We start from the raw sequence: 24097 nt of genomic DNA on the forward strand, positions 1-24097 counted from the left end.
CTCCAGGAGCTGCAGCTGCATTGTCCTGCAGCCAGAGGTTCCTGTGCCAAGGGCTGGCAGTGATTGTGCCCCAGGCACTTCTCAACCCCTTCCCAGCCCTGACTGATTGAAGCTCTCTGTGCCTCTGGGCTGTGCCCACGCTGGCTGCAGGCAGTGCCCCAGCCCTGCTGGGCTGGCACAAGAGCTGCTCATCCAGAGAAATGTGCTTTTGAAGCTCTTCTTGGTCACCAGGAGCTGCCTCTGTGCCAGGAGCCCAGCCCAGCTCAGCAGCACAGACACAGCACAAGGACTTTCATCAGCCTCTGGGCCTTTGTGCTCAGGCCCTGAACATCAGTCCCTGAGAGGGAGCTGAAGAAACCTCTCCAGAACTCCAAGGCAGAATCCAACTCCAAAGTTTCTTGGACTTTTAATGGGTCCCAGTGAGGGACACGACTGAGCAAGTGTCCCCAGGCCCCAGGCAGAGCAGAGAACTGCAGGCAGTGATGACAGGTGGGGACAAAGAGAAGCCAAGTCTTGGTGCCCTGGGGCACAGCAGGGTCTGTGCCAGCAAGGGCTGGGAGGAGACACCTTGTCCTGAGGCCCTGGGGCCTCCTGGCACAGCCCCAGCCAGGCTGGGCACTGTCAGCCCCTTGTGCTGCCCTCAGCATCCCCCCCTAGCCCACATCCCAGTGGCCTCAAGGATCTGCTGCAAGGAGTTCCTGGGGAGCCTTGCTCAGCAATGGCCCTGGGGGCTCCTTCATGCTCCCTGCAGGGACTGCAGGTTTTTCAAAGGACTTTGGCTTTGGCTTTTGCCTTGCAGTCTCTGAGAGGTTTGTGCAATCATGGCCTCCAATTATCTGCTGTAATTAATCCCTGGAGAGGCTTTGTCAGTAACAACACTCAGTGGGGCTCATTAATACTTCAGGGTACTTCAGTTATTTGAAGGTACTTGGTGTTTCCCTTTTGATACAGACTCTGTGAGAGGTTTGTGCAATCATGGCCCCAATTATCTGCATTAATGAGTCCCTGGAGAGCTTTGTACTGACACTCAGTGGGGCTCTTTAATGCCTTGAGATACTCAAGGTTTTTCAGGTACTTTATGGATTTAAGAATACTTTTAGGTACTTTTAACGATTTTCCTTCCCACACTGAGTCTCTGAGAGGTTCTTGTGCCATCCTGGCCTCCAATTCTCTTCTCCAAGGAGTCCATGAGGATCCTGTATTGGGTATCTTCCCCCTTTCTGTTTTACAACAAAGATGGAACTGAAAGAATTTTGTAAGACTTTCTAAAAGCATCCAAACAAACATGGGACAATTAACAGTCCAACAACAACCACTTAGAGATTTAATAGTCCTGTTTTAGGTAGACATCATCAAACCCTTTAGTCCCTTGGATTAGAAGAGTTTATTGACCCAGTCTTTGTTTTCCACTTGAAGCTTCTTGAACCCTTCCTTCAGTACCTGAATGCTCTTGTGGATTGACTCGCTGTGGCTGGAGAGGTTCATGCAGCACATGCCCTCAGAGTCTACACAGCCATGCCCATGTGCCCAGAGTAAAAACTCTATCACTGTTCTGCAAGGTGGCGTGTCTGATGGTCTCTGTGTCTGAGAGCAGCCACTCAATGTGAGGGAGGCAGCATTGGTTTGCTTACTCAACAGGCACCCAGGATGTTCTGATTGTCCTAAAGCTTTGGCTGCAGCAACCCAAGGCAGTCCAAATTGGGGGTGCTACCATCCAATACCTGGACTAAAGCTTTCAATGCAATTTCTTTGATATCATCCAATACTTCTCTGGGGATACCTGCTGCTTGATCATCTGGTAGGCTGTGTTGTCCTTCTCCAGCTAGATGGTTGGTTGTCAATTCTGCCCTTGCCTCATTATTAGCATAGTCTGCTATTAATTGATTTAGTAAACACTTCCATCCCCCTTCTCACAGGGTGTATTCTGTTGGTAACAACAATGTGGTCATAATATATTTTAAATCATAGGGGGTTAAGACATGTGCTGTAAACATGGCCCTCATTAGGCCATTAAAACAAGGTAAGTCCTTCCTGTGGTCTTTATCTGCCCTGCACAGGTCCTTGATTTCCCCATAAACCAATGGCCAATAGCTGGGATTCTGCCCCCTTCTTTTATAACAAATGGGGGCAATGAGGAGTTTCAAGACTATTTGCCAGTCTCCTTCCTTAACTGCTTCCTTCCAGATCCTTTCCTAGGGATCTTCTGGGGTTGAGGGGCGAGGTGGCTCTGGGGAGTCCAAACTTTCTTCCTGGGAAGAAGAATAACTTGGAGCAAAAACATTCAGATTAGAAATAGTGTGACAGTTGGGCTTAGTATCTTTGATCATGGGGGTTATGTTGTTGCTGGAGGGTGAGGCAAAGGGCACTGCCATTTTGTCAGGTGTTGGGGTGGAAGGGCCTTGATTTAGGATGGCGGACTTCTGGGGTGGAGCTCTGGAGGCATGGCCCAGGGTGGAGGTGGAATGATTGACAGTGGGGGTGTGACCCACAGTTGTGTGGGGGTGGAGTCTGGAGGTTCGTTCAGGGCGGAAGAGAAGGCTGTGGTAGCAGGAAGTGGAGGAGCCAAGATGGAGGGAGGATGCTCCGGCTCCCGATCCACATTCAGGCTCCTTCTGTCTTGAGTCTCCAGGGCATCATGCTCCAAAACAGCGTGGCCATTGCCATCTTGGACCATTGTGGAAGGTCTGAGAAAGGCAGGTTTGAGGGGTGGTCCCAGGTTAGGAGTGACCAATGGATTGAGTTTTCAAGACACTGCTTGCTGGTGAAGGGTGGTGTGGAAGATGGGGAGCATGCGGGGTGCAATGGGGTCCCTTTGATGGAAAGTTTTACAGTTGAACTCTCATGAGTCCCAAAATTCTGTGGTATGGATTTCATCAGGAAAGGCCTCTGGAAAATTTTTAATGATCCACCTCATGATTGATTTTAATTTCTTCTTTGAAAATATTTTGCCGTTATCAGTGGGAATTACTTAAATCATCCATATATGCTTCTTTCTACTTTGGACATCTGGCTGCCCATTTTTCTCTTTCTCTGCCTTATGGGTAAGAGCCACCGGAACACCCCAAATCAGTTATGGGATGTGGGTGCATATCCCATAAAACACAGTGGCAAAATGGGCAATAAATGTCTTGCGTTTCCCCAAACCCACCTGCAATCCTACGCAGGTGAAACTGTCACTGTCCCTGTGGATCCTGGCCAAGGTCCCTCGAAGCAATGATGAATCTGCCGCCCCAGCACAATCCAAAATCCCGGGGAGCGCGGGCCTATCCATCAGCTAACCCCAGCTGACGTGACTGAATGTCAGGGCCCCTGTTCGGGCGCCAAAGGTCACAATGAGGGTGGCTGTGAAAAACCTTTCTGGTTCCCTGACTTCAGGGCAAGGGTGGTGAAAATGAAAAGGAGCAGATGCTGGGGAAGATGAAACAGGAAAGCCTTATAAATATGATTGCCTGGCAAAAATATTTGAGAATATGGAAACTATAAATGAGATTGAAATGAAAGCATGCTTTGAGATACCAAGCCTTAGTTACTGAACAACTGGAAAACAATGGTATGGTCAGCTTAAGGTAATCTTCTTTTGATGAAACAATACCCTCTGCTTGCAGACAGGTCCAAGGGGAAGAGCAGACCCTACTAGCTTGGCAGAAGGGGTCCAAAGAGGAGTTTTTAGGGTTTAAAATGTAACACAGTATGGTAATGTAATGATTCTTATAGGCTGTATGTAAATGCTATAAGATTTGTATCTTGTACTAGATTGGTTAGTGAAAATTAGAATATGCAGCACAGAAGATTTATTGTACTGTAATGGGAACTCCCCTCCTCTTTCGGGCATCCATTTTGGGCGCCTCTTTTGAGCTCCTCTCTCGGGCCTGCTCCGAGCTGTGGCTGGCAGCTCCAAACAAGGCCCCTGCACCCACATTCTTTGCAATAAACCACAAGTTCCAAGACCTGGCTTCAGAGATCTCTCGTCTCCGTCCATCCCAACTGTCCTACCCCCCGACACTCCTACAAGCAGGATCAATGGAGTTGCCCAAAAAGAACTTTAGTAACAGGGTGAAAAACAATAAACATGGAGAAGTCGAGCACAGTACGAGGGGTAGGATTCAAAGACCTGAGATAAAGGCGAAGCAACAACATCGACACTTGAGGGTAGAACACTGTAGAACAATAAACCTGTAGGGGAAACAAGTAACCAATAGGGGAGGAGAACTGGGACAAGTTAGCATAACAACACTAAAGGCTTATGGGGGAACTCTCAAACTCACCCTAAGTTAAACAAATGATTCCCAGGGCTTGAAACTCACGCCCAGTTCTTCGAGGGTAAAATCTGTCTGACTCTGAGTTACAGCTGGGCTAACTCCCACACCGCTGCTTTGCTCTGGCCCCTTGGGACCATGCGGCCCAACAGAGCCACAATGATGTCCTTGGTTCCACGAGGCCCCACAGTGTCACAATGGTCCCTTGGATCCATGGTGCTCTGCAGTGTCACAGTGGCCCCTTCATTTCACAAGGCTCCCAAGTGTCACATTGGTCTCCATAGGAAGGAAACCACGGAGCCCTCGTGTTTCAGGAGCTGATGAACAGCAACCACCAGAGGCCAAGGCAAGCCTGACCTGTCTGTCCTGGCAGGTTTGCTTGGAGCAACACTTGGATATTTGTAATTAAGAATGCAGAGTCCTAATTTCAAACATTTGTGCCTGGGATGTTTGGGTTTTTTTCATAAAAGGAAAGGCACAGAGCCCTCTCCAGTGTTTGGAAAACAGATGAGTGCTGCTCCTCAGGAGTCAAAGACCCATCAGACTTGTCTGTCCTGGCAACTTTTGTCTGGGAGCAATCCTTGGATACACAGAAATTTGGAGATGGAATCCTAATTTTGGCCATGGATGCCTGGAAAAAATGGACAGTTCTTTTCCATAAAAAGAAGAGCCCAGAGCCCCAGTGTTTCAGGGGCAGATGGGAGTGGCCTTCCACATTCCAAGGTCAGCCAGACCTGTCAGGTGACCCCTGGGAGGCCAAGGCAGCCACATCTGTTTCATGTTCCCTTGGTTCCACATGGCCCTGCAGTGTCACAATGGCTCCTTGCTTCCATGAGGCCCTCAGGTGTCATAATGGCCCCTTGATTACACAAGTCCTTAAGGATCCTAATGGTCTCCATGGTTCCACAAGGCTCCACAGTGTCACAATGATCTATTGGTTCCATGAAGCCTGGCTGTGTCCAATGGCCCCTTGGTTCCATTGGGGCCCAGTAGTGCAACAATGATTCCCTTGGTTCCACAAGTTCCCATAGCGTCACAATGGCCCCTTCCTTCCATGAGGCCCTGCAGGGTCACAATGGTCTCCATGATTCCATGGGGCCTTGCAACGCCCCAATGCTCTCCATGGATCCACAGTGCCCTGCAGGATCACAACGGCCCTTTGGCTCCATGAGGCCCTGAAATGCAGCAATGGCCTCTTGGTTCCACAAAGCCCTGCTGCTTCACACTGGCCCCTTGGGACCATGCGGCCCAGCAGAGCCACAAAGATGTCCTTGGTTCCACGAGGCCCCACAGTGTCACAGTGGCCCCTTGGATCCATGGTACCCTGCAGGGTCACAATGTTCCCCTTGGTTCCACAAGTTCCTACAGTGTCACAGGTTCCACAAGGGCCTGCAGTGTCACCATGGCCCATTGGTTCCACAATGCTCCACAGTGTCACAATGGTCTCCATAGGAAGGAAACAAGTGAGCCCCAGTGGTTCAAGGTCAGATGAGAGGCAGCCACCAGAGGCCAAGGCTGGCCAGACTTGACTGTACGGGCAGATTTTGTCTGGGAGTAACCCTTGGATATAGGGAATTTTACACAGAATCCCAGTTTCAGCCATGGGTGCCTAGACAAGAAAGACACTTCCCATAGGAATAAAAGCACAGAGCCCCAGTGCTTCACAGTCAGATGGGAAGTGGCCCCTGACATGTCAAATTCAGTGGGACCTGTCAGACAGCCCCCAGAAGGCAAAACCAGGCAGACCTGTTCCATGTTCCGTTGATTTCATGGGTGCCCACACTGTCACAATGGTCTCCTTGATTCCATGAGGTCTGGCAATGTCACAATGGCTTCTTGGTTTCATGAGCCCCAACAGAGTCACAAGGGTCCATTGGCCCCACGCAGCCCCGCTGTGAAACAATGGCTCCTTGTTTCTATTTTAAATCAATCACAATCAAACCACAGTTTGATCATTGATCCTTGCTTCCATAGGGCCCATGATTTGCACAATGGTCTCCTTGATTCCATGATTCCGGGATTCCACAGTCTCACCATCATTTCCTTGGATCTCCATTGTCACAACTGAGCCATGGCTCCATGAGGTTCTGTAGTGTCACCGTGGTCGCTGTCAGAGGCTGGATGAGATCCATGTCCCGAGACACCTTGGGATGCTCGGAATGCCCGTGTGGGGCCAGGGCTGGGTCAGGCCTTGGTTTGTGGTGGGACAGAGCCCCGTCCCCAGCCCTGGCCTAGCAGAGCTGTCAACCACACAGCAGGGGCGGTGCTAACCCAGCTCTGATTGGCCCAGCTGTCAATCAATCAATCACACACCAGCACCTGGTGCTACCCTGCCTGTGATTGGACAAGCAACTGGCAGTCCCACCCCAGGGGCGGGGCCATGGAGGCCCAGGGGGTTAAAAGCCCGAGCACGAGGCCAGCCCAGGGTGTGGATCCTGCCTTCTGCTGGGGTTCCTCTGTTGGTGATGCTGGAACCTGAGCAGTTGGTGCCCATGTGCGTGTCCTTCTATGGATCTTCTGTCTTTCTGTTGTTCTCTATTTCTTCTCCTTCTAATCCTAGTTACCTGGAACATTTTTAGGTAACTTCACATGTTTCTGGGAACTCCCACATGTGTGGGAATCCAAGGCACAGGGAATATTTCTCTGTCTGCTCTGAGGGATCCTGAGCCCCAGAGAAACACTGCATTTAACCTTCACCCATGCAGTGGACTTCCAGGACTTTGAGACAGATTAGAATTTACCAAAGTGTGAAATAGATCAGAGGGTGGTATTGTATTTCACTAGGGTGAGAAATTTAGGTTTTGGAATTTTTAGTATGGTGTAGATAGGAAGCAAGATGGAGGAATTGGGGTGTAGTCCCTGTCTTCTTCTTTATCTGCTCCATTTCCTGTACTGTTGGTGGCACAGCGTGGTTGGTCAAGGAAAGCACAGTGCAGAGGTTATGTGGATAGTTAAGGGACAAGTTATTGGTAAATAAGTAGAAATAATGTACGTTTTAAGACTTAATTGGATGAGACAACTTTCAAAGACCTTGAAACTGTACATTGTGGGGCCATTTTGTGGTGTTTTCCCTGCTTGCTGAGCCTGGTGTGCACAGCATGCAAAACTTTAGAAAACATAACAATAAACAAGAAGCTGAAGACTGAAAAAGTCCCATGCATTTCCATTCACCTGGCACAGAACTGCTATAGGAGGGTTACCCCATCCAGGGTGCCCCCAGAAAGGCCCAACATTAAACAAGCATGAATAACTGCTGCCCCAAAAATGTCTGTAATAAGTTGGCTCTTTTCCATAAAGTTGTTTACTGAAGGGTGTTGTCTTAATTGGCCAATCATGTGAAATGTGCTGGATAAATGACCAGTGAGATCCACCTGTAGCAAACCAAGGCCTAAAAGAAGAGGATTAAAAAAACAGGTGGCTTTCTGCCCTTAGCCTTCTGATCTGAGTCTGTGTCATCTCTGACTCAATGGTGACATTTGGGGATCTGTGGGGGCTGTTGGGAATCCTTTCTGTGTTTTGACCCAACAGGAGCTACTCTAATATTAAACTTTGCCTGAAGCTCCCACTGTGCCCATGACAGGAACCCCTGTGAGTGTCTGGGCCATCCCGGCTCTTTGGCAGCCTGGGGACTCCTGGGATGTCACCGTGGAGCCCCCGTGAGTGCCTGCGACAGAACTGTCCCCCCGTCCAGAGGCTCCCGTACAAAATAGCAATTCCTCCTCCAAATTTCCATATGTGCAGAGATTGTTCCCAGATGAAATCTGCCAAGAGAGACAGCTCTGGCTGCCTTGGCCACCCAGGGGACTCCTCTCATCTGCCTTTGAAACACTTGGATGCCTTTGCAGCCCAAGGTCCCCCGGGGTGTCACCATGGAATGGCTGTGACTGCCTCTGACCACGGGGCTCTTTACCATCCCAGCAAGCCCTGGGAGGTCTCCATGGAGCCCCTGTCTCTGCCTGTGACATTGCAACTCTGGAACAGCCTGGAGACTCTTGGAACGTCCCCATGGAACCCCTCTGAGGGCCTGTGACAAATCTGATCCTTAGCAGGCAACCATCCCCAGCCCCCTGTTGCTATGGTCCGTTTCCATGGCAACCATCCCCAGCCCCCTGTTGCTATGGTCCATTTCCATGGCAACCATCACCAGCCCCCTGTTGCTATGGTCAGTTTCCATGGCAACCGTCACCAGCCCCCTGTTGCTATGGTCCATTTCCATGGCAACCATCCCCCGCCCCCTCTTGCTATGGTCAGTTTCCATGGCAACCATCCCCAGCCCCCTGTTGCTATGCTCAGTCCCTTGGCAGCTCCATGGAGACCCCATGCCAGGGGTGGTTGCCATGGACACCAGCTCAGGCCTGCAGCCAGAGCCCGTTGCCATGGCAACCATTGGCAGCCCCATCCCCAGGCTCGTGGGATCCCAGAAGCACAGAATTGGCTGAGCTGGGAGGGACCCATCAGGATCCTCCAGTCCAACTGCTGGCCCTGCACAGGACACCCCAACAATGCCAGCCTGGGCCTGGCAGCGCTGGCCAAACGCTGCTGCAGCTCAGAGAGCCCTGGAGCTGGGACCCTGCCCTGGGGAGCCTGGCCAGGGCCCCAGCAGCCTCTGGCCAAAAACCTTTTCCTGACATCCAACCTGAGCCTGCCCCGACTCAGCTGCAGCCGCTCCCTCCACTCCTGTCCCTGGACACCAGAGGGAAGAGGTTCCCATGGCCCCAGCCAGGGACCCGCTCCCAAGGCTGCTGCCATGGCCACCAGGGCTGCCACCAGCTGGGATGCTCGGTTTCCATGGGCCGGGCTTCAGGAATGGGATTCCCCAATTTCCTGCTCCTGCTAAAACTGCGCTGCCCTCGCTGCCCCCCTGCCTCCCATGGAAAGCACAAAAGGCAAAGATCTCGGGCTGAGAGAAGAACAATTTATTGGGAACAGCAATGAGATAAGGAAACAAATAGGAGCAGAAACGATATTGATAACACAAGGGATAAATATAACTGTTTACAGGGAAAATAAAAACACAGATCACTGGTTCTGCCTGGCCACAATTTCCCCTGCCTGGAAAGGACACCCTTCTCCTCAGGGAGAGAGAAAGAGAGAGACTCCCTTCCTTGCCCCTGGCAATTACCTGAGGTGGGAGTGAATGTAATGACAGGGCCATGGCCACACCCTCATGTTCTTCCATCCCACATCATGTCATTGGCAGGGGCAGGAAAAGGGACAGGTGTCTTCCCAGCATGGATCATGGGGAACATGGATCACCAGGGGTCTTCCCAATGTGGCTTCTCCCATGGGGGATGAAACTGGAGTGGTGCATGAAGCTGTTCCTGCAATCGAGGCATTTGCAGGGCTTCCCTTACTGGTGCCTCCGTTGGTGTTTTGTCAAATGAGAGCTTCTGGTGAAGCTCTTCCCACACTGGGGACACTCGTAGGGCCTCTACCCAGTGTGGATGCGCCGGTGGGTGACGAGGGTGGAGTTGTGCTTGAAGCCCTTCCCACAGTCGGGGCAGAGGAAGGGGCTCTCATCTGAGTGAATTCGCTCATGCAGGTGGAGACTGGAGCTGGTCTGAAACCTCTTCTGACACTGGGGACACTCGTAGGGCCTCTCCCCAGTGTGGATGCGCTGGTGCCTGATGAGGGCAGAGCTGCAGCTGAAGCCCTTCCCACACTCCCCACACTCGTAGGGCCATTCCCCAGTGTGGATCATCTGGTGGCTGATCAGGGTGCTGCTCGGCCTGAAGCTCTTCCCACACTCCAAGCACTTGTGGGGCTTCTCCCCATCATGAAGCTGCCCATGGACCACCAGCTCTGAGCTGTGGCTGAAGCTCTGTCCACCTTCCTGGCCCATTGTGGGTCTTTCCTCCTCAGAGCACACTGGGCTGGGTTTGGAGCCCCTCCTTCTGTGGGATCGCTGGGGATTTTCCTCCACGTTGGAATTCTGCACCGTGGAGCCATTTATAATGGCCTCTTCCACGTGGTTTGGCTGTGGGGATTTGGCCTCCCTGGTCTCCATCCTCAGCTTCTTCCCTGGGGGAGGAAGGACAAGGAGGGGATGGAATTTGCCTCCGTGCCAGAGGGAAGGGGAAGGAGATCCCCCCAGTGCATCCCCGGCAGGACGGGGTTGGCAGCAGGGTTGTCCTGCAGCTGGGGGCTGTGCTGGGCTGGGAGATGGAGCAGGAGAGAGGGGCAAAGGGGCACTGACTTCCTCCTCACCTGCCTGGGGCTCCTGGGGCACCTTCTTCTTCCTCACAGCCTCCTCCTCCATCCAGCAAAAGTTTGGGAATGGGAAATCCTGTTTTGGGGACCAAACAAAGGGTGCGCACATTGTCTTTTGGACTGGTTTCAAGCCAAACCTGGGGGAGAGTCTAAACCAGAATTACAATTTCATAAGAAAATGAAGATCAAGGCAATGGTACAGAAACACTGCCTTAAACTGACAGAGTCAGGATATAACCTGACACCCTGTTGGTCAGGGTGGTGGCTGCAGTCCCATTAAATGGTGGCTGCAGTCCTGTTGGAGGGATGAGCATGATTCTGTCCAAACAGTGATCCTGTAAAAGGGTCTGGTCTTCCTCTGGAGGTCCAGGGGTGGTTCTGGAGCTCTTGTCCTCTGGGAATCCAGTAGGCAAGCTGCTCCTGGTGTTGCAAGGCTCAGCTTATATGCAGGTAGGAATGCTTGGATCCTCCCCCTGGGCGGAGCATCCCACAATGGGAGGATGGAATTTGATCAGTCCTGCAGTGACACTCAATGGCCCATTCCCAGAAGATATCTCCCCTGGAGGGCTTTATCAGGGCTGAGTCATGGAAGAGATCAAGAACACTGCCCCGCCTGTTTATAGCAGTTGATGAAGATGGGGATTGAAAACATGGATTTGGTTCCATCTTACATTGCAGCCTGAAACAGTGGGGGAATCCCTGCTCAGGGGGTGAACACCACCCCCCTTACCCAAACTGGCTCAGGTGTAAAACCCCCACCCCGGGAAGGCCACACACACAGGGGACAATGTCACACTTGCCCTGCCCCAGGGGAGGTCTCTGTCCCTGTCACTCCCTTGCTGTGCCCCCTTTTCTCTTTCTTTCCATCTCTCTCTACCTCACATTTACCGTTCAATAAAATCCACCTTGGATTTGGTCTTGTTAGCACCTGAATTGAGGCAGAGGCATCTCTCTGGAAATTTTCTTATCCAGATTGCGAGACTATTTTTGCACAGTGAGTTTAGGCCACTCTTCTCTGACCCCAGGTGCCTTTGACAACAGCATGGTTCCCTCTGAGGAGGTTGTGGTTTTTTCTGGAGGAACTCTTGGAAACTTGGACACAGTCCCTCCTTCCTCCTGTGGAACTTATGGGAGAAATGATGAAGAAAATGGCTGTTGTTTGTGGCCAGCGAAAAAGAAAATATTTTGTTGTCCTTCCTTGAAAAGTTCGTTAAAATCACTGGAGGAAAGGGAGCAAATGATACCAGTGTGACTGATAATGTTCATTTACTCAGGGCTGTGGAACACAAGGCTGCTGCAAATCCTACAAGAAGCCCAGCTCAGGTAGCTCAATTCCCAAATAACTCCAGCCAGGGGTGTCCGGGAGGATTTTTTTGGAGCGTATTCGGAGCCGGCAGATCCCGGACTCGAGCCCCGGGTATCTCCGGGCTCCCTAAGAGGAGCTTTTTCGGGGGCAGAGGAGCCGCGATCGCCCCTCAGGAGGGTCCCGGGGGTCCACGTGGGGATGGCCCGGTACCGACGGGGCGGGACATTGGTTTTGGGGATCCCCGTGAGAGCCGGGGCTGTGGAACGGGGGACCCCCGGGGCGGGGAGAGGGGAAGGGGCGATACCGGAGCTGGGGCACCCCCGGCAGCCCGGAGGTGAGGCGGGGACGGGACCCCCTGACCCTGACAGGGGCGCGTCCTGGGGTGACTTCATGATGCTCGTGCCCCATCGGTCCATTTAGCCCAGAAATGAGTTCTGCACCTTTAAGGCTGGTTCTGAGAGCCAAGGGGAGGAGGAAGAAGCTGCAGTTTGTTTTCAGGCACTGCACTCACTCCTCCACATTCTGGCTCCTGGATGGACAGAGGACAGGACTGAGCTCTCCTTTGCTTTTAGTTAGTTTTTAGCTCTCTGAGGCAGAGAAGTTCCCTGGACTGTGGTTTTTCTTTTTCTTTGGAGCTGTTTAAGCCTGCTCTGGACTGAACACGCAGAACACCACTGGCAGCTCCCACCTGTGGCCCACCTGGCCAGGCCTGGGCCACTGGAAGTGGCATTTCCAGCGCTGGAGGGACTGATAAGAGACTGATAAGACACCAAGTGAGCCGAGGTAGAGCCCAAGGAAGGACTATTTTGGAGCAGCTGGAGGTTTATTACCTAATATTGTTCAATTTTTGTGCTGGTGAATGCTTTGCCTGTTAATTAAAGCGGTTTTTTCCAGTTTTCTCCAAGGAAATATTTTCCTGAACTGGCTGAGAGTGGGGCTGCTGAATCTGCATTCTAGAGGAAACTCCTTTTGGAGGTTTTCAACCAAATTTGCCCTAAACCAGGACAGGGTGGTGGGAAGAGGGGGGAACCCCAAGTGGCTGGATTGAGGGGAGCCTGGAGAGGGAGACCCTGGGACCCCAAAACCCCCCAGCATCCCCAAGCAGGACCCTGTAGACGGGGGGATCCCCAGGACCCATGGGATCCCCAACAGCCCAGAGACAGGGGACCACCAGAACCCCAGAGGGATGAGACTGGAAATGGGGCACTCCTGGTGGCTTTTTTTTATTCACTCTTGGTTTTTGGAGGTTTTTATGGACATCAGGTGACTTCTAGAGATGGACTTGGGCAAGAGGAATCCCCAACCCAAGGCATTCACACCTTGTTTTTCCCCAATCCAGGATTTTCCCCAAACCTTCCAACAGTGACATCCCCTCCTGTCCTGCTCCGGGTGAGCTCAGACCCAAACCTGACCATGATCCTGGTCTCAATCTCACTCTACACTCACAGTTCTGTATTTATTCTCATCCCAGTCCCAGACTCATCTAGCCCCAGACCCAATCCCAACCCCAGCCCTAAAGCCAATCCCATGTCTAGCCTTAACCCCAATCCCAGCTCTAATCCAAATCTCAGCCCCAACTCTAAACCCAGCCCCAATTCCAGCCCTTTCCTAAATCCTCAGCCCCAAACCAAATCCCAGGCTCAGCCCTTCTGGGGCTTTGGGGGTGTCTCTGTCCCTGTGACCCCGATGATGTTTGGGTGGGGTCCCAGCAGGGCTGAGAGGGACAGAGACCCCCCCGGCCTCCCCAGGGGTGAGAAGGTGGCAGAGCCCCCCCAGCCCCGAGCAGCCTCAGCGGTGAGAGGGACACAGAGCCCCTGGTGCCCAGCCCTGCACAGGCATTGCCTGAGGCCAGAGGGATGGAGACCCCCCGAGCATCCCCCAGGGCCAGGGGACAGAGAGCCCCGAGCATCCCCTGGGCTGAGAGGGACAGAGACTGCCCCGAGCACCCCCTGGCACAGGGGAGAGAGGGAGGGAGACCCCCCAGGCATTCCCTGGGTGAGAATGATGGAGACCCCTGGGGAATGGCCTGGGGTGACAGGGACAGGGACACCCTCTGGGGAATGGCCTGGGATGAGAGGGACAGGGACAACCCCCCCAAGCCCCTCTCAAGCATCCCCCAGGGTGAAGGCACAGAGACCCTTCAAGCATGCCCTGGACACTGCAGAAAATAAACTTGGCAGAAATCAAACTAAACTCTGCATAAAATACTTTGAAGAATATTTGATTTTCCCACAACTGACTTGTGATGAAAGCACAAACAAATCCCAAATATGAATAAACTGACAATCTAAGCAGTGATGTGGCAATTCCAAGTTTCATCAGTTCCTGCACTCCTCCAGCTCAGGTGCTGGCAGGTTCCAACAAAAGAAAAGTGCAAATTTGGCCCCATACAGATATTATTAAAAGGAAGGGAAAGCTCTGTGTAGCTGTCACAAAAGTGACAGGTATGAAGAGAAAAATTATTCTCAGATTTGACAAAGCCCCCAAGCCTGTGAATTTGGGATTTAATTGGGAAATTAGCTACTTGAGCTGGGCTTCCTGTGGGACTTTTTAGCAGCCTTGTGTTCCTCACCATGGGGTGAATGAACCTTGTCAGAGTCGCTGTAACATTTGCTCCCTTTCCTCCAGTGTTTTTAACAAACTTTTCAAGCAAGGACAACAAAATATTTTCTTTACACCCTGGACCCACAACAGCCATTTTCCTCATCAGTTCTCCCATAGGTTGCTCAGAGGAATCTGCGTCCAAGTTTCCAAGAGTTCCTCCAGAGAGAACCACAACCTCCTCAGAGGAGGGAACCATGCTGTTGTCAAAGGGCCTTGGGGTAAGAGAACAGTGCCTAAACCAACTCTGTCAAAATGATGTCACAATCTGGTTAAGAAAATCGTAAGAGAGATGCCTCTGCCCCAATTAAGGTGCTAATGAGACCAAATCCAAAGCAGGTTTTATTGAACAGTAAATGTGAGGTAGAGAGAGAGATGGACAGAAAGAGAAAAAAGGGGAGAGCAAGGCAGTGACAGGGACAGAGACCTCCCCTGGGGCAGGGCAAGTGTGACATTGTCCCCTGTGTGTGTGGCCTTCCCGGGGTGGGGGTTTTACACCTGAGCCAGTTTGGGTAAGGGGGGTGGTGTTCACCCCCTGAGCAGGGATTCCCCCACTGTTTCAGGCTGCAGTGTAAGATGGAACCAAATGCATGTTTTCAATGCCCATCCCCATCAACTGCTATAAGCAGGTGGGGCAGTGTTCTTGATCTCTTCCATGACTCAGCCCTGATAACGCCCTCCAGGGGAGATATCTTCTGGGAATGGGCCACTGAGTGTCACTACAGGACTGATAAAATTCCATCATCCCATTGTGGGATGCTCCGCCCAGGGGGAGGATCCAAGCATTCCTGCCTGGATATAAGCTGAGCCTTGCAACACCAGGAGCAGCTTGCCTACTGGATTCCCAGAGGACAAGAGCTCCAGAACCACCCCTGGACCTTCAGAGGAAGACCAGACCCTTCTACAGGATCACTGTTTGGACAGAATAACGTTCATCCCTCCAACAGGACTGCAGCCACCATTTAATGGGACTGCAGCCACCAGCCTGACCAGCAGGGTGTCAGGTTATATCCTGACTCTGTCAGTTTAGGGCAGTGTTTCTGTATGATTGCCTTGATCTTCATTTTCTTATTAAATTGTAATTCTGGATAAGACTCTCCCCCAAGTTTCCCTTTAATCCTCTATAAAAGACAAGGCGTGCACTCTTTGTTTGGTCTCCGAGAGAGGATTTCCCAATCCCAAACCTTGACTCAATGGAGGAGGAGGCTGTGAGGAAGAGGAAGGAGCCCTGGGATACCCAGGCAGGTGAGGAGGCAGTCAGTGCCCCTTTGCCCCTCTCTCCTGCTCCATCTCCCAGCCCAGCACAGCCCCCGGCTCCAGGACAACCCTGCTGCCAACCCCGTCCTGCTGGGGATGCACTGGGGGGATCTCCTTCCCCTTCCCTCTGGCACGGAGGCAAATCCCATCCTCTCCTTGTCCTTCCTCCCCCAGGGAAGAAGCTGAGGATGGAGACCATGGAGGACAAATCCCTACAGCAGAACATCATGGAAGAGGCCATTTTGAGTGGCTTCACAGTGCAGAATTCCAACGTGGAGGACAAGTCCCAGAGATCCCACAGAAGGAGGGGCTCCAAACCCAGCCCAGGGTGCTGTGAGGAGGAAAGACCCACAATGGGCCAGGAAGGTGGACAGAGCTTCAGCCAGAGCTCAGAGCTGGTGGCCCATGGGCAGCTTCATGATGAGAAAAAGCCCCACAAGTGCTTGGAGTGTGGGAAGAGCTTCAGCAAGAGTAACCACCTGATCAGCCACCAGATGATCCACACTGGGGAATGGCCCTATGAGTGTGGGGAGTGTGGGAAGGGCTTCAGCTGCAGCTCCACCCTCATCATCCACCAACGCATCCACACTGGGGAGAGGCCCTACGAGTGTCCCCAGTGTGGGAAGAGCTTCACCAGCAGCTCTCACTTGACAAGACACCAACGGAGCCACCAGTAAATGAAGCCCTGCAAGTGCCTCGATTGCAGGAACAGCTTCATGCACCACTCCAGCATCATCCCCCATGGGAGAACACACATTGGAAAGAGCCCTGGTGATCCATGTTCCCTGTGATCCATGCTGGGAAGTCACCTGTTTCTTTTCCTGCCCCTGCCAATGACCTGATGTGGGATGGAAGAACATGAGGGTCTGTCCATGGCCCTGTCATTACAGTCACTCCCACCTCAGGTCATTGCCAGGGGCAGGAAAGGGTCTCTCTCTCTCTCTCTCTCTCCCTGAGGAAAAGGGTGTCCTTTCCAGACAGGGAAAATTGTGGCTGGGAAGAGACAGTCAGTTGTGTTGTAGTTGTCCCTGTCAAAGTTTTATTTATCCCTTCTGTTATCAATATTGTTTCTGTCCCCTTTGTTCCTTATCTCGTTGCTGTTCCCAATAAATTGTTCTTATCCCAGCCCGGGATCTTTGCCTTTTTTGCTTTCCATGGGAGGCAGGAGGGCAGCGAGGGCAGCGCGGTTTTAGCGGGAGCAGGAAATTGGGGAATCCCATTCCTGTAGCCCGGCCCGTGGAAACTGAGCATCCCAGCTGATGGCAGCCCTGGTGGCCATGGCAGCAGCCTTGGGAGCGGGTCCCTGGCTGGGGCTGTGGGAACCTCTTCCCTCTGGTGCCCAGGGACAGGAGTGGAGGGAGCGGCTGCAGCTGAGTCGGGGCAGGCTCAGCTTGGATGTCAGGAAAAGGTTTTTGGCCAGAGGCTGCTGGGGCCCTGGCCAGGCTCCCCAGGGAAGGGTCCCAGCTCCAGGGCTCTCTGAGCTGCAGCAGCATTTGGCCAGTGCTGCCAGGCCCAGGCTGGCATTGTTGGGGTGTCCTGTGCAGGGCCAGCAGTTGGACTGGAGGATCCTGATGGGTCCCTCCCAGCTCAGCCAATTCTGTGCTTCTGGGATCCCATCAGCCTGGGGATGGGGCTGCCAATGGTTGCCATGGCAACGGGCTCTGGCTGCAGGCCTGAGCTGGTGTCCATGGCAACCACCCCTGGCATGGGGTCTCCATGGAGCTGCCAAGGGACTGAGCATAGCAACAGGGGGCTGGGGATGGTTGCCATGGAAACTGACCATAGCAACAGGGGCCTGGTGATGGTTGCTATGGAAACTGACCATAGCAACAGGGAGTTGGTGATGGTTGCCTGCTAAGGATCAGATTTATCACAGGCCTAAGAGGGGACTTTCCCTCATGGGGACTTTCCAAGAGTCTCCAGGCTGTTCCAGAGCTGGAATGTCACAGGCAGGGACAGGGGCTCCATGGAGACCTCCCAGGGCTTTCTGGGGATGGTAAAGAGCCCTGTGGTCAGAGGCAGTCACAGCCATTCCATGGTGACATCCCAGGGCACCTTGGGCTGCAAAGGCACCGATCTGTCACCGGCACTCATGGGGGCTCCACGGTGACATCCCAGGAGTTCCCAGGCTGCCAAAGAGCCGGGATGGCCCAGACACTCACAGGGGTTCCTGCCATGGGCACAGTGGGAGCTTCAGGCAGTGTTTATTAGAGAAGCTCCTGTTGGGTCACGAGGTATAGAAAGGAGCCCCAGTTACCCCCCATAGATCCCCAAATGTCACCATTGAGTCAGAGATGACACAGACTCAGATCAGAAGGCTAAGGGCTGAAAGCCACCTGTTTTTTCAATCCTCTTCTTTTAGGCCTTGGTTTGCTACAGGTGGACCTTACTGGTCCTTTAATCAACACATTTCACATGATTGGCCAATTAAGACAACACCCTTCAGTAAACAACTTTACGGAAAAAAGCCAACTTATTACAAACATTGTCAGGGCACCAGTTATTGATGTTTGTTTTATTTAGGGCCTTTCTGGAGGCTCCCTGAATGGAGGAAACCCTCCTATAGCAGTTCTGTGCCAGGTAAAAGGAGATGCATGGGACTTTTTCAGTCTTCAGCTTCTTGTTTATTGTTATCTTATATAAAGTTTTGCATGCTGTGCACAGCAGGCTCAGCCTGCTGGAGAAAGACCGCAAAATGGCTCTGAAAGGTACAGTTTCAAGGTCTTTGAAAGTTGTCTCATCCAATTAACTTTTAAAACCTACATTATTTCTACTTATCTACCAATAACTCATCCCTTGACTGTCCACATGACCTCTGCACTGTGCTTTCCTTGACCAATGACCCTGTGCCACCAACACTGCAGAAAATGGAGTAGATGAAGAAGAAGACAAGGACTGCACCCAAATTCCTCCGACTTGCTTCTTATCTGCACCATACTAAAAATCCTAAAACCTAAATTTCTCACCCAAGTGACATGCTGTACTACCCTCTAATCTATTTCACACTTTGGTAAATTCTAATCTGTCTCAAAGTCCTGAAAGTCCTCTCCATTGGCGAAGGTTAAAGGCAGTGTTTCTCTGGGGGTCAGGACTCCTCAGAGAAGACAGAGAAATATTCCCTGTGCCCTGGATTCCCACACATTTAACGTAAAATCCTTTAACCCTTAACATGTGAAATTACCCAAAAATGTTCCATGTAAGTAGAATTAGAAGGAGAAGAAATAGAGAACAACAGAAAGACAGAAGATCCAGAGAAAGACACGCACATGGGTACCAACTGCTGGGGTTCCAGCATCACCAACAGAGGAACCCCAGCAGAAGGCAGGATCCAGACCCTGGGCTGGCCTCGCGCTCCGGCTTTTAACCCCCTGGGCCTTCATGGCCCCGCCCCTGGAGTGGGACTGCCAGTTGCTTGTCCAATCAGAGCCAGGGTAGCACCAGCTGCTGCTGTGTGATTGATTGATTGACAGCTGGGCCAATCAGAGCTGGGTTAGCACCGCCCCTGCTGTGTGATTGACAGCTCTGCCAGGCCTGGGCTGGGGGTGGGGCTCTGTCCCACCACAAACCAAGGCCTGACCCAGCCCTGGCCCCACACGGGCATTCCGAGCATCCCAAGGTGTCTCGGGACATGGATCTCATCCAGCCTCTGACAGCCACCACGGTGACACTACAGAACCTCATGGAGCCATGGCTCAGTTGTGACAATGGAGATCCAAGGAAACTATGGTGAGACTGTGCAATCCAGGAATCATGGAATCAAGGAGACCATTGTGCAAATCATGGCCCCTATGGAAGCAAGGATCAATGATAAACTGTGGTTTGATTGTGATTGATTTAAAATAGAAACAAGGAGCCATTGTTTCACAGCGGGGCTGCGTGGGGCCAATGGACCCTTGTGACTCTGTTGGGGCTCATGAAACCAAGAAGCCATTGTGACATTGCCAGACCTCATGGAATCAAGGAGACCATTGTGACAGTGTTAGGACCCATGAAATCCATGGAACAGGTCTGCCTGGTTTGGCCTCCTGGGGGCTGTCTGACAGGTCCCACTGAATTTGACATGTCAGGGGCCACTTCCCATCTGACCGTGAAGCACTGGTGCTCTTTTCTTTTATTCCTATGGGAAAGAACTGTCTTTCTTGTCTAGGCACCCATGGCCAAAATTGGGATTCTGTGTAAAATTCCCTATATCCAAGGGTTATTCCCAGAAAGAATCTGCCCATACAGTCAAGTCTGGCCAACCTTGGCCTCTGGTGTCTGCCTCTCATCTGCCCCTGCACCACTGGGGCTCACTTGTTTCCTTCCTATGGAGACCATTGTGACACTGCGGGGCATTGTGGAACCAATGGGCCATGGTGACACTGCAGGCCCTTGTGGAACCGATTACACTGTAGGAACTTGTGGAACCAAGGGGAACATTGTGACCCTGCAGGGTACCATGGATCCAAGGGGCCACTGTGACACTGTGGGGCCTCATGGAACCAAGGACATCTTTGTGGCTCTGTTGGGCCGCATGGTCCCAAGGGGCCAGTGTGAAGCAGCAGGGCTTTGTGGAACCAAGAGGCCATTGCTGCATTTCAGGGTCTCATGGAGCCAAAGGGCTGTTGTGATCCTGCAGGGCACCGTGGATCCATGGAGAGCATTGTGGCATTGTAAGGCCCCATGGAATAATGGAGACCCTTGTGACACTGTGGGGCCTCATGGAAGGAAGGGGCCATTGTGACGCTATGGGAAGTTGTGGAAACAAGGGGATCATTGTTGCACTACTGGACCCAGTGGAACCAAGGGGCCATTGGACACAGCGAGGCTTCATGGAACCCAAAGACCATTAGGACACAGTGAGGCCTTGTGGAACAAGGGAGACCATTAAGATCCTTAAGGACTTGTGTAATCAAGGGGCCATTATGACACCTGAGGGCATCATGGAAGCAAGGAGCCATTGTGACACTGCAGGGCCCTGTGGAACCAAGGGAGCATGAAATAGGTGTGGCTGCCTTGGCCTCCCAGGGGTCACCTGGCAGGCCTTGGGTGACCTTGGAATGTGGAAGGCCACTCCCATCTGCCCCTGAAACACTGGGGGCTCTGGGCTCTTCTTTTTATGGAAAAGAACTGTCCATTTTTTCCAGGCATCCATGGCCAAATTTAGGATTCCACCTCCAAATTTCTGTGTATCCAAGGTTTACTGCAGGACAAAAGCTGCAAAGACAGACAGGTCTGTCTTGTCTTTAACTCCTGAGTGCCAGAACTCACCTGTTTTCCAAACACTGGAAAGGGCTCTCTGCTTTTCTTTGTATGGAAAAATCATCCTTCTCCAGGCACAAATGTCTGATATTAGGATTCCACATTCATAATTTTGAATATCCAAGGGCTGCTCCAAGCAAACCTGCCAGGACAGACAGGTCAGGCTTGCCTTGGCCTCTGGTGGTTGCTGTTCATCAGCTCCTGAAACACGAGGGCTCTGTGGTTTCCTTCCTGTGGAGACCAATGTGACACTTGGGAGCCTTGTGAAATGAAGGGGCCATTGTGACACTGCAGAGCACCATGGATCCAAGGGACCATTGTGACACTGTGGGGCCTCGTGGAACCCAGGACATCCCTGTGGCTCTATTGGGCTGCATGGTCCCAAGGGGTCAGAGCAAAGCAGCAGTGTGGCAGTTAGCCCAGCTGTAACTCAGAGTCAGACAGATTTTACCCCAAAAGAATTGGGCGTGAGTTTCAAGCCCTGGGAATCATTTGTTTAAATTAAGGTGAGCTTGAAAGTTCTCCCATTAGCCTTTAGTGTTGCTATGCTAAGTTGTCCAAGTTCTATTCCCCTATTGGTTACTTGTTTCCCCTATAGGGTTATTGTTCTAGAGTGTTCTACCCCCAGGTGTACATGTTGTTGCTTCCCCTTTGTCTCGGGTCTTTGGATCCTGCTCCTCATACTGTGCTCGCCTTCTCCATGTTTATTGTTTTTCACCCTGTTATTAAAGTTCCTTTTAAACAACTCCATTGATCCTTCTCCTTTTCATTTTTGCCATCCTCGCCCTGAAGTCAGGGAACCAGAGAGGTTTGTCACAGCCACCCTCATTGTTACCTTTGGCGCCCGAACAGGGACCAGGACACTCAGGGCTCCCTGTGTCAGTCACGTCAGCTGGGGTTAGCTGATGGATAGGCCAGGGCTCCCTGGGATTTTGGATTGTGCCAGGTCCAGTGGATTCATCGCTGCTTCAAGGGACCTTGCCCAGGATTGGCAGGGACCAGAACGGTTTCACCTGTGTAGGATTACAGATGGGTTTGGGGAAATGCAAGACATTTATTGCCCATTTTGCCACTGTGTTTGTACAATAAGCACCCATGTCCCATAATTGATTTGGGGTGTTCTGATGGCTCTTCCCCATGAGGCAGAGAAAGAGAAAAATGGGCAGCCAGATGTCCAAAGTAGAAAGAAGCATATATGGATGCTTTAAGTAATTCTCACTGATCATGACCAAATATTTTCAAAGAAGAAATTAAAATCAATTATGAGGTGGATCATTAAAAATTTTCCAGAGGCCTTTCCTGATGAAATCCATACCACAGAATTTTGGGACTCATGAGAGTTAACTGTACAACTTTCAATCAAAAGGGACCCCATTTCAGCCCCCATGCTCCCCATCTACCACACCACCCTTCACCAGAAAGCAGTGGGTTGAAAACTCAATCCGTTGGTCACTCCTAACCTGGGACCTCCCCTCAAACCTGCCTTTCTCAGACCTTCCACGATGGTCCAAGATGGCAATGGCCACGCTGTCTTGGAGCAACATGCCCTGGAGACTCAAGATGGAAGGAGCCTGAATGTGGCTCAGGAGCCCGACCATCCTCCCTCCATCTTGGCTCCTCCACTTCCTGCTACACAACCTTCTCTTCCGCCCTGAACGAACCTCCAGACTCCACCCCCACAACTGCGGGTCACGCCCCCACTGTCAATCATTCCACCTCCACCCTGAGCCATGCTCCAGAAGACCAGCCTGGAAGTCCGCCATCCTAAATCAAGGCCCTTTCTCCCCAACACCTGACAAAATGGCAGCGCCCTTTGCCTCACCCTCTGGCAACAATATAACCCCATGGTCAACAATACTAAGCCCAACTGTCACACTATTTCTAATCTGAATGTTTTTGCTCCAAGTTATTCTTCCTCCCCAGAAGACAGTTTGGATTCCCCAGAGCCACCTCGCCCCTCAATCCCAGAATATCCCTGTGAAAGGAAGAAGACCTGCAAATAGTCTCGAAATTACTTATTGCCCCCGTATGTTATGAAAGAATGAGGCAGAATCCCAGGTATCAACCATTGGTTTACGGGGAAAACAAGGATCTGTGTAGGGCAGCTAAAGATCATAGGAAGGACTTACCTTGTTTTAATGGCCTAATGAGGGCCATGTTTACAGCACATGTCTTAACCCCCTATGATTTAAAATATATTATGACCATGTTGTTGTCACCTACAGAATACACCCTGTGGGAAGGGGGATGGAAGTGTTTACTAAATCAATTAATAGCAGACTATGCTAATAATGAGGCAACGGCGGAATTGACAATCAACCATCCAGCTGGAGAAGGACAACACAGCCTACCAGATGATCAAGCAGCAGGTATCCCCAGAGAAGTATTGGATGATATCAAAGAGATGGCTTTGAAAACTTTAATCCAGGTTTAGGATGGTAGCACCCCCAATTTGGACTACCTTGGGTGGCTGCAGCTAAAGCTTTAGGACAATCAGACCATCCTGGGTGCCTGTTGAGTAAGCAAACCAATGCTGCCTCCCTCACATTGAGTGGCTGCTCTCAGACACAGAGACCATCAGACACGCCACCTTGCAGAACAGTGATAGAGTTTTTACTCTGGGCACATGGGCTGTGTAGACTCTGAGGGCATGTGCTGCATGAACCTCTCCAGCCACAGCGAGTCAATCCACAAGAGCATTCAGGTACTGAAGGAAGGGTTCAAGAAGCTTCAAGTGGAAAACAAAGACTGGTTCAATGAACTCTTCCAATCCAAGGGACTAAAGGGTTGGATGATGTCGAGCTGAAACAGAACTTATAATTCTCTTATTGGTTGTTGTTGTATTGTTAATTGTCCCATGTTTGTTTGGATGCTTTTAGAAAGTCTTACAAAATACTTTCAGTTCCATCTTTGTGTTAAAACAGAAAGGGGGAAGATACCCAACACTGGCTCCTCATGGACTCCTTGGAGGAGAGAACTGGAGGCCAGGATGGCCCAAAAACCTCCCAGAGACTCAGTGTGGGAAGGAAAATCCTTTAAAGTACCTAAAAGTATTCTTAAATCCATAAAGTACCTGAAAAACCTTGAGTATCTCAAGGCATTAATGAGCCCCACTGAGTGTCAGTACAAAGCTCTCCAGGGATTCGTTAAAGCAGATAATTGGGGCCATGATTGCACAAACCTCTCACAGAGTCTGTATCAAAAGGGCAACACAAAGTACCTTAAA

The 24097-nt window shown here is 51.5% G+C and overlaps 1 protein-coding gene and 1 pseudogene across 1 annotated transcript in view; one reads left to right on the top strand and one right to left on the bottom strand.

Annotated features, from left to right (window-relative positions):
* The window catches only part of LOC143692632 (uncharacterized), a 136395-nt pseudogene extending 126297 nt beyond the window's left edge, over window positions 1-10098 (bottom strand).
* Window positions 10099-15566: 5468 nt separating this feature from the next.
* Window positions 15567-24097, top strand: part of LOC143692633 (uncharacterized) — a 133232-nt gene continuing 124701 nt past the window's right edge. The window contains exon 1 of the mRNA XM_077172883.1: window positions 15567-15581. Within this exon, the coding sequence (XP_077028998.1) occupies window positions 15567-15581 (15 nt within the window). The remainder of the gene's footprint in view (window positions 15582-24097) is intronic.

The sequence above is a fragment of the Agelaius phoeniceus genome (genome assembly GCF_051311805.1).
Source record: "Agelaius phoeniceus isolate bAgePho1 chromosome W unlocalized genomic scaffold, bAgePho1.hap1 SUPER_W_unloc_2, whole genome shotgun sequence".
NCBI classification, from domain to species: domain Eukaryota; kingdom Metazoa; phylum Chordata; class Aves; order Passeriformes; family Icteridae; genus Agelaius; species Agelaius phoeniceus.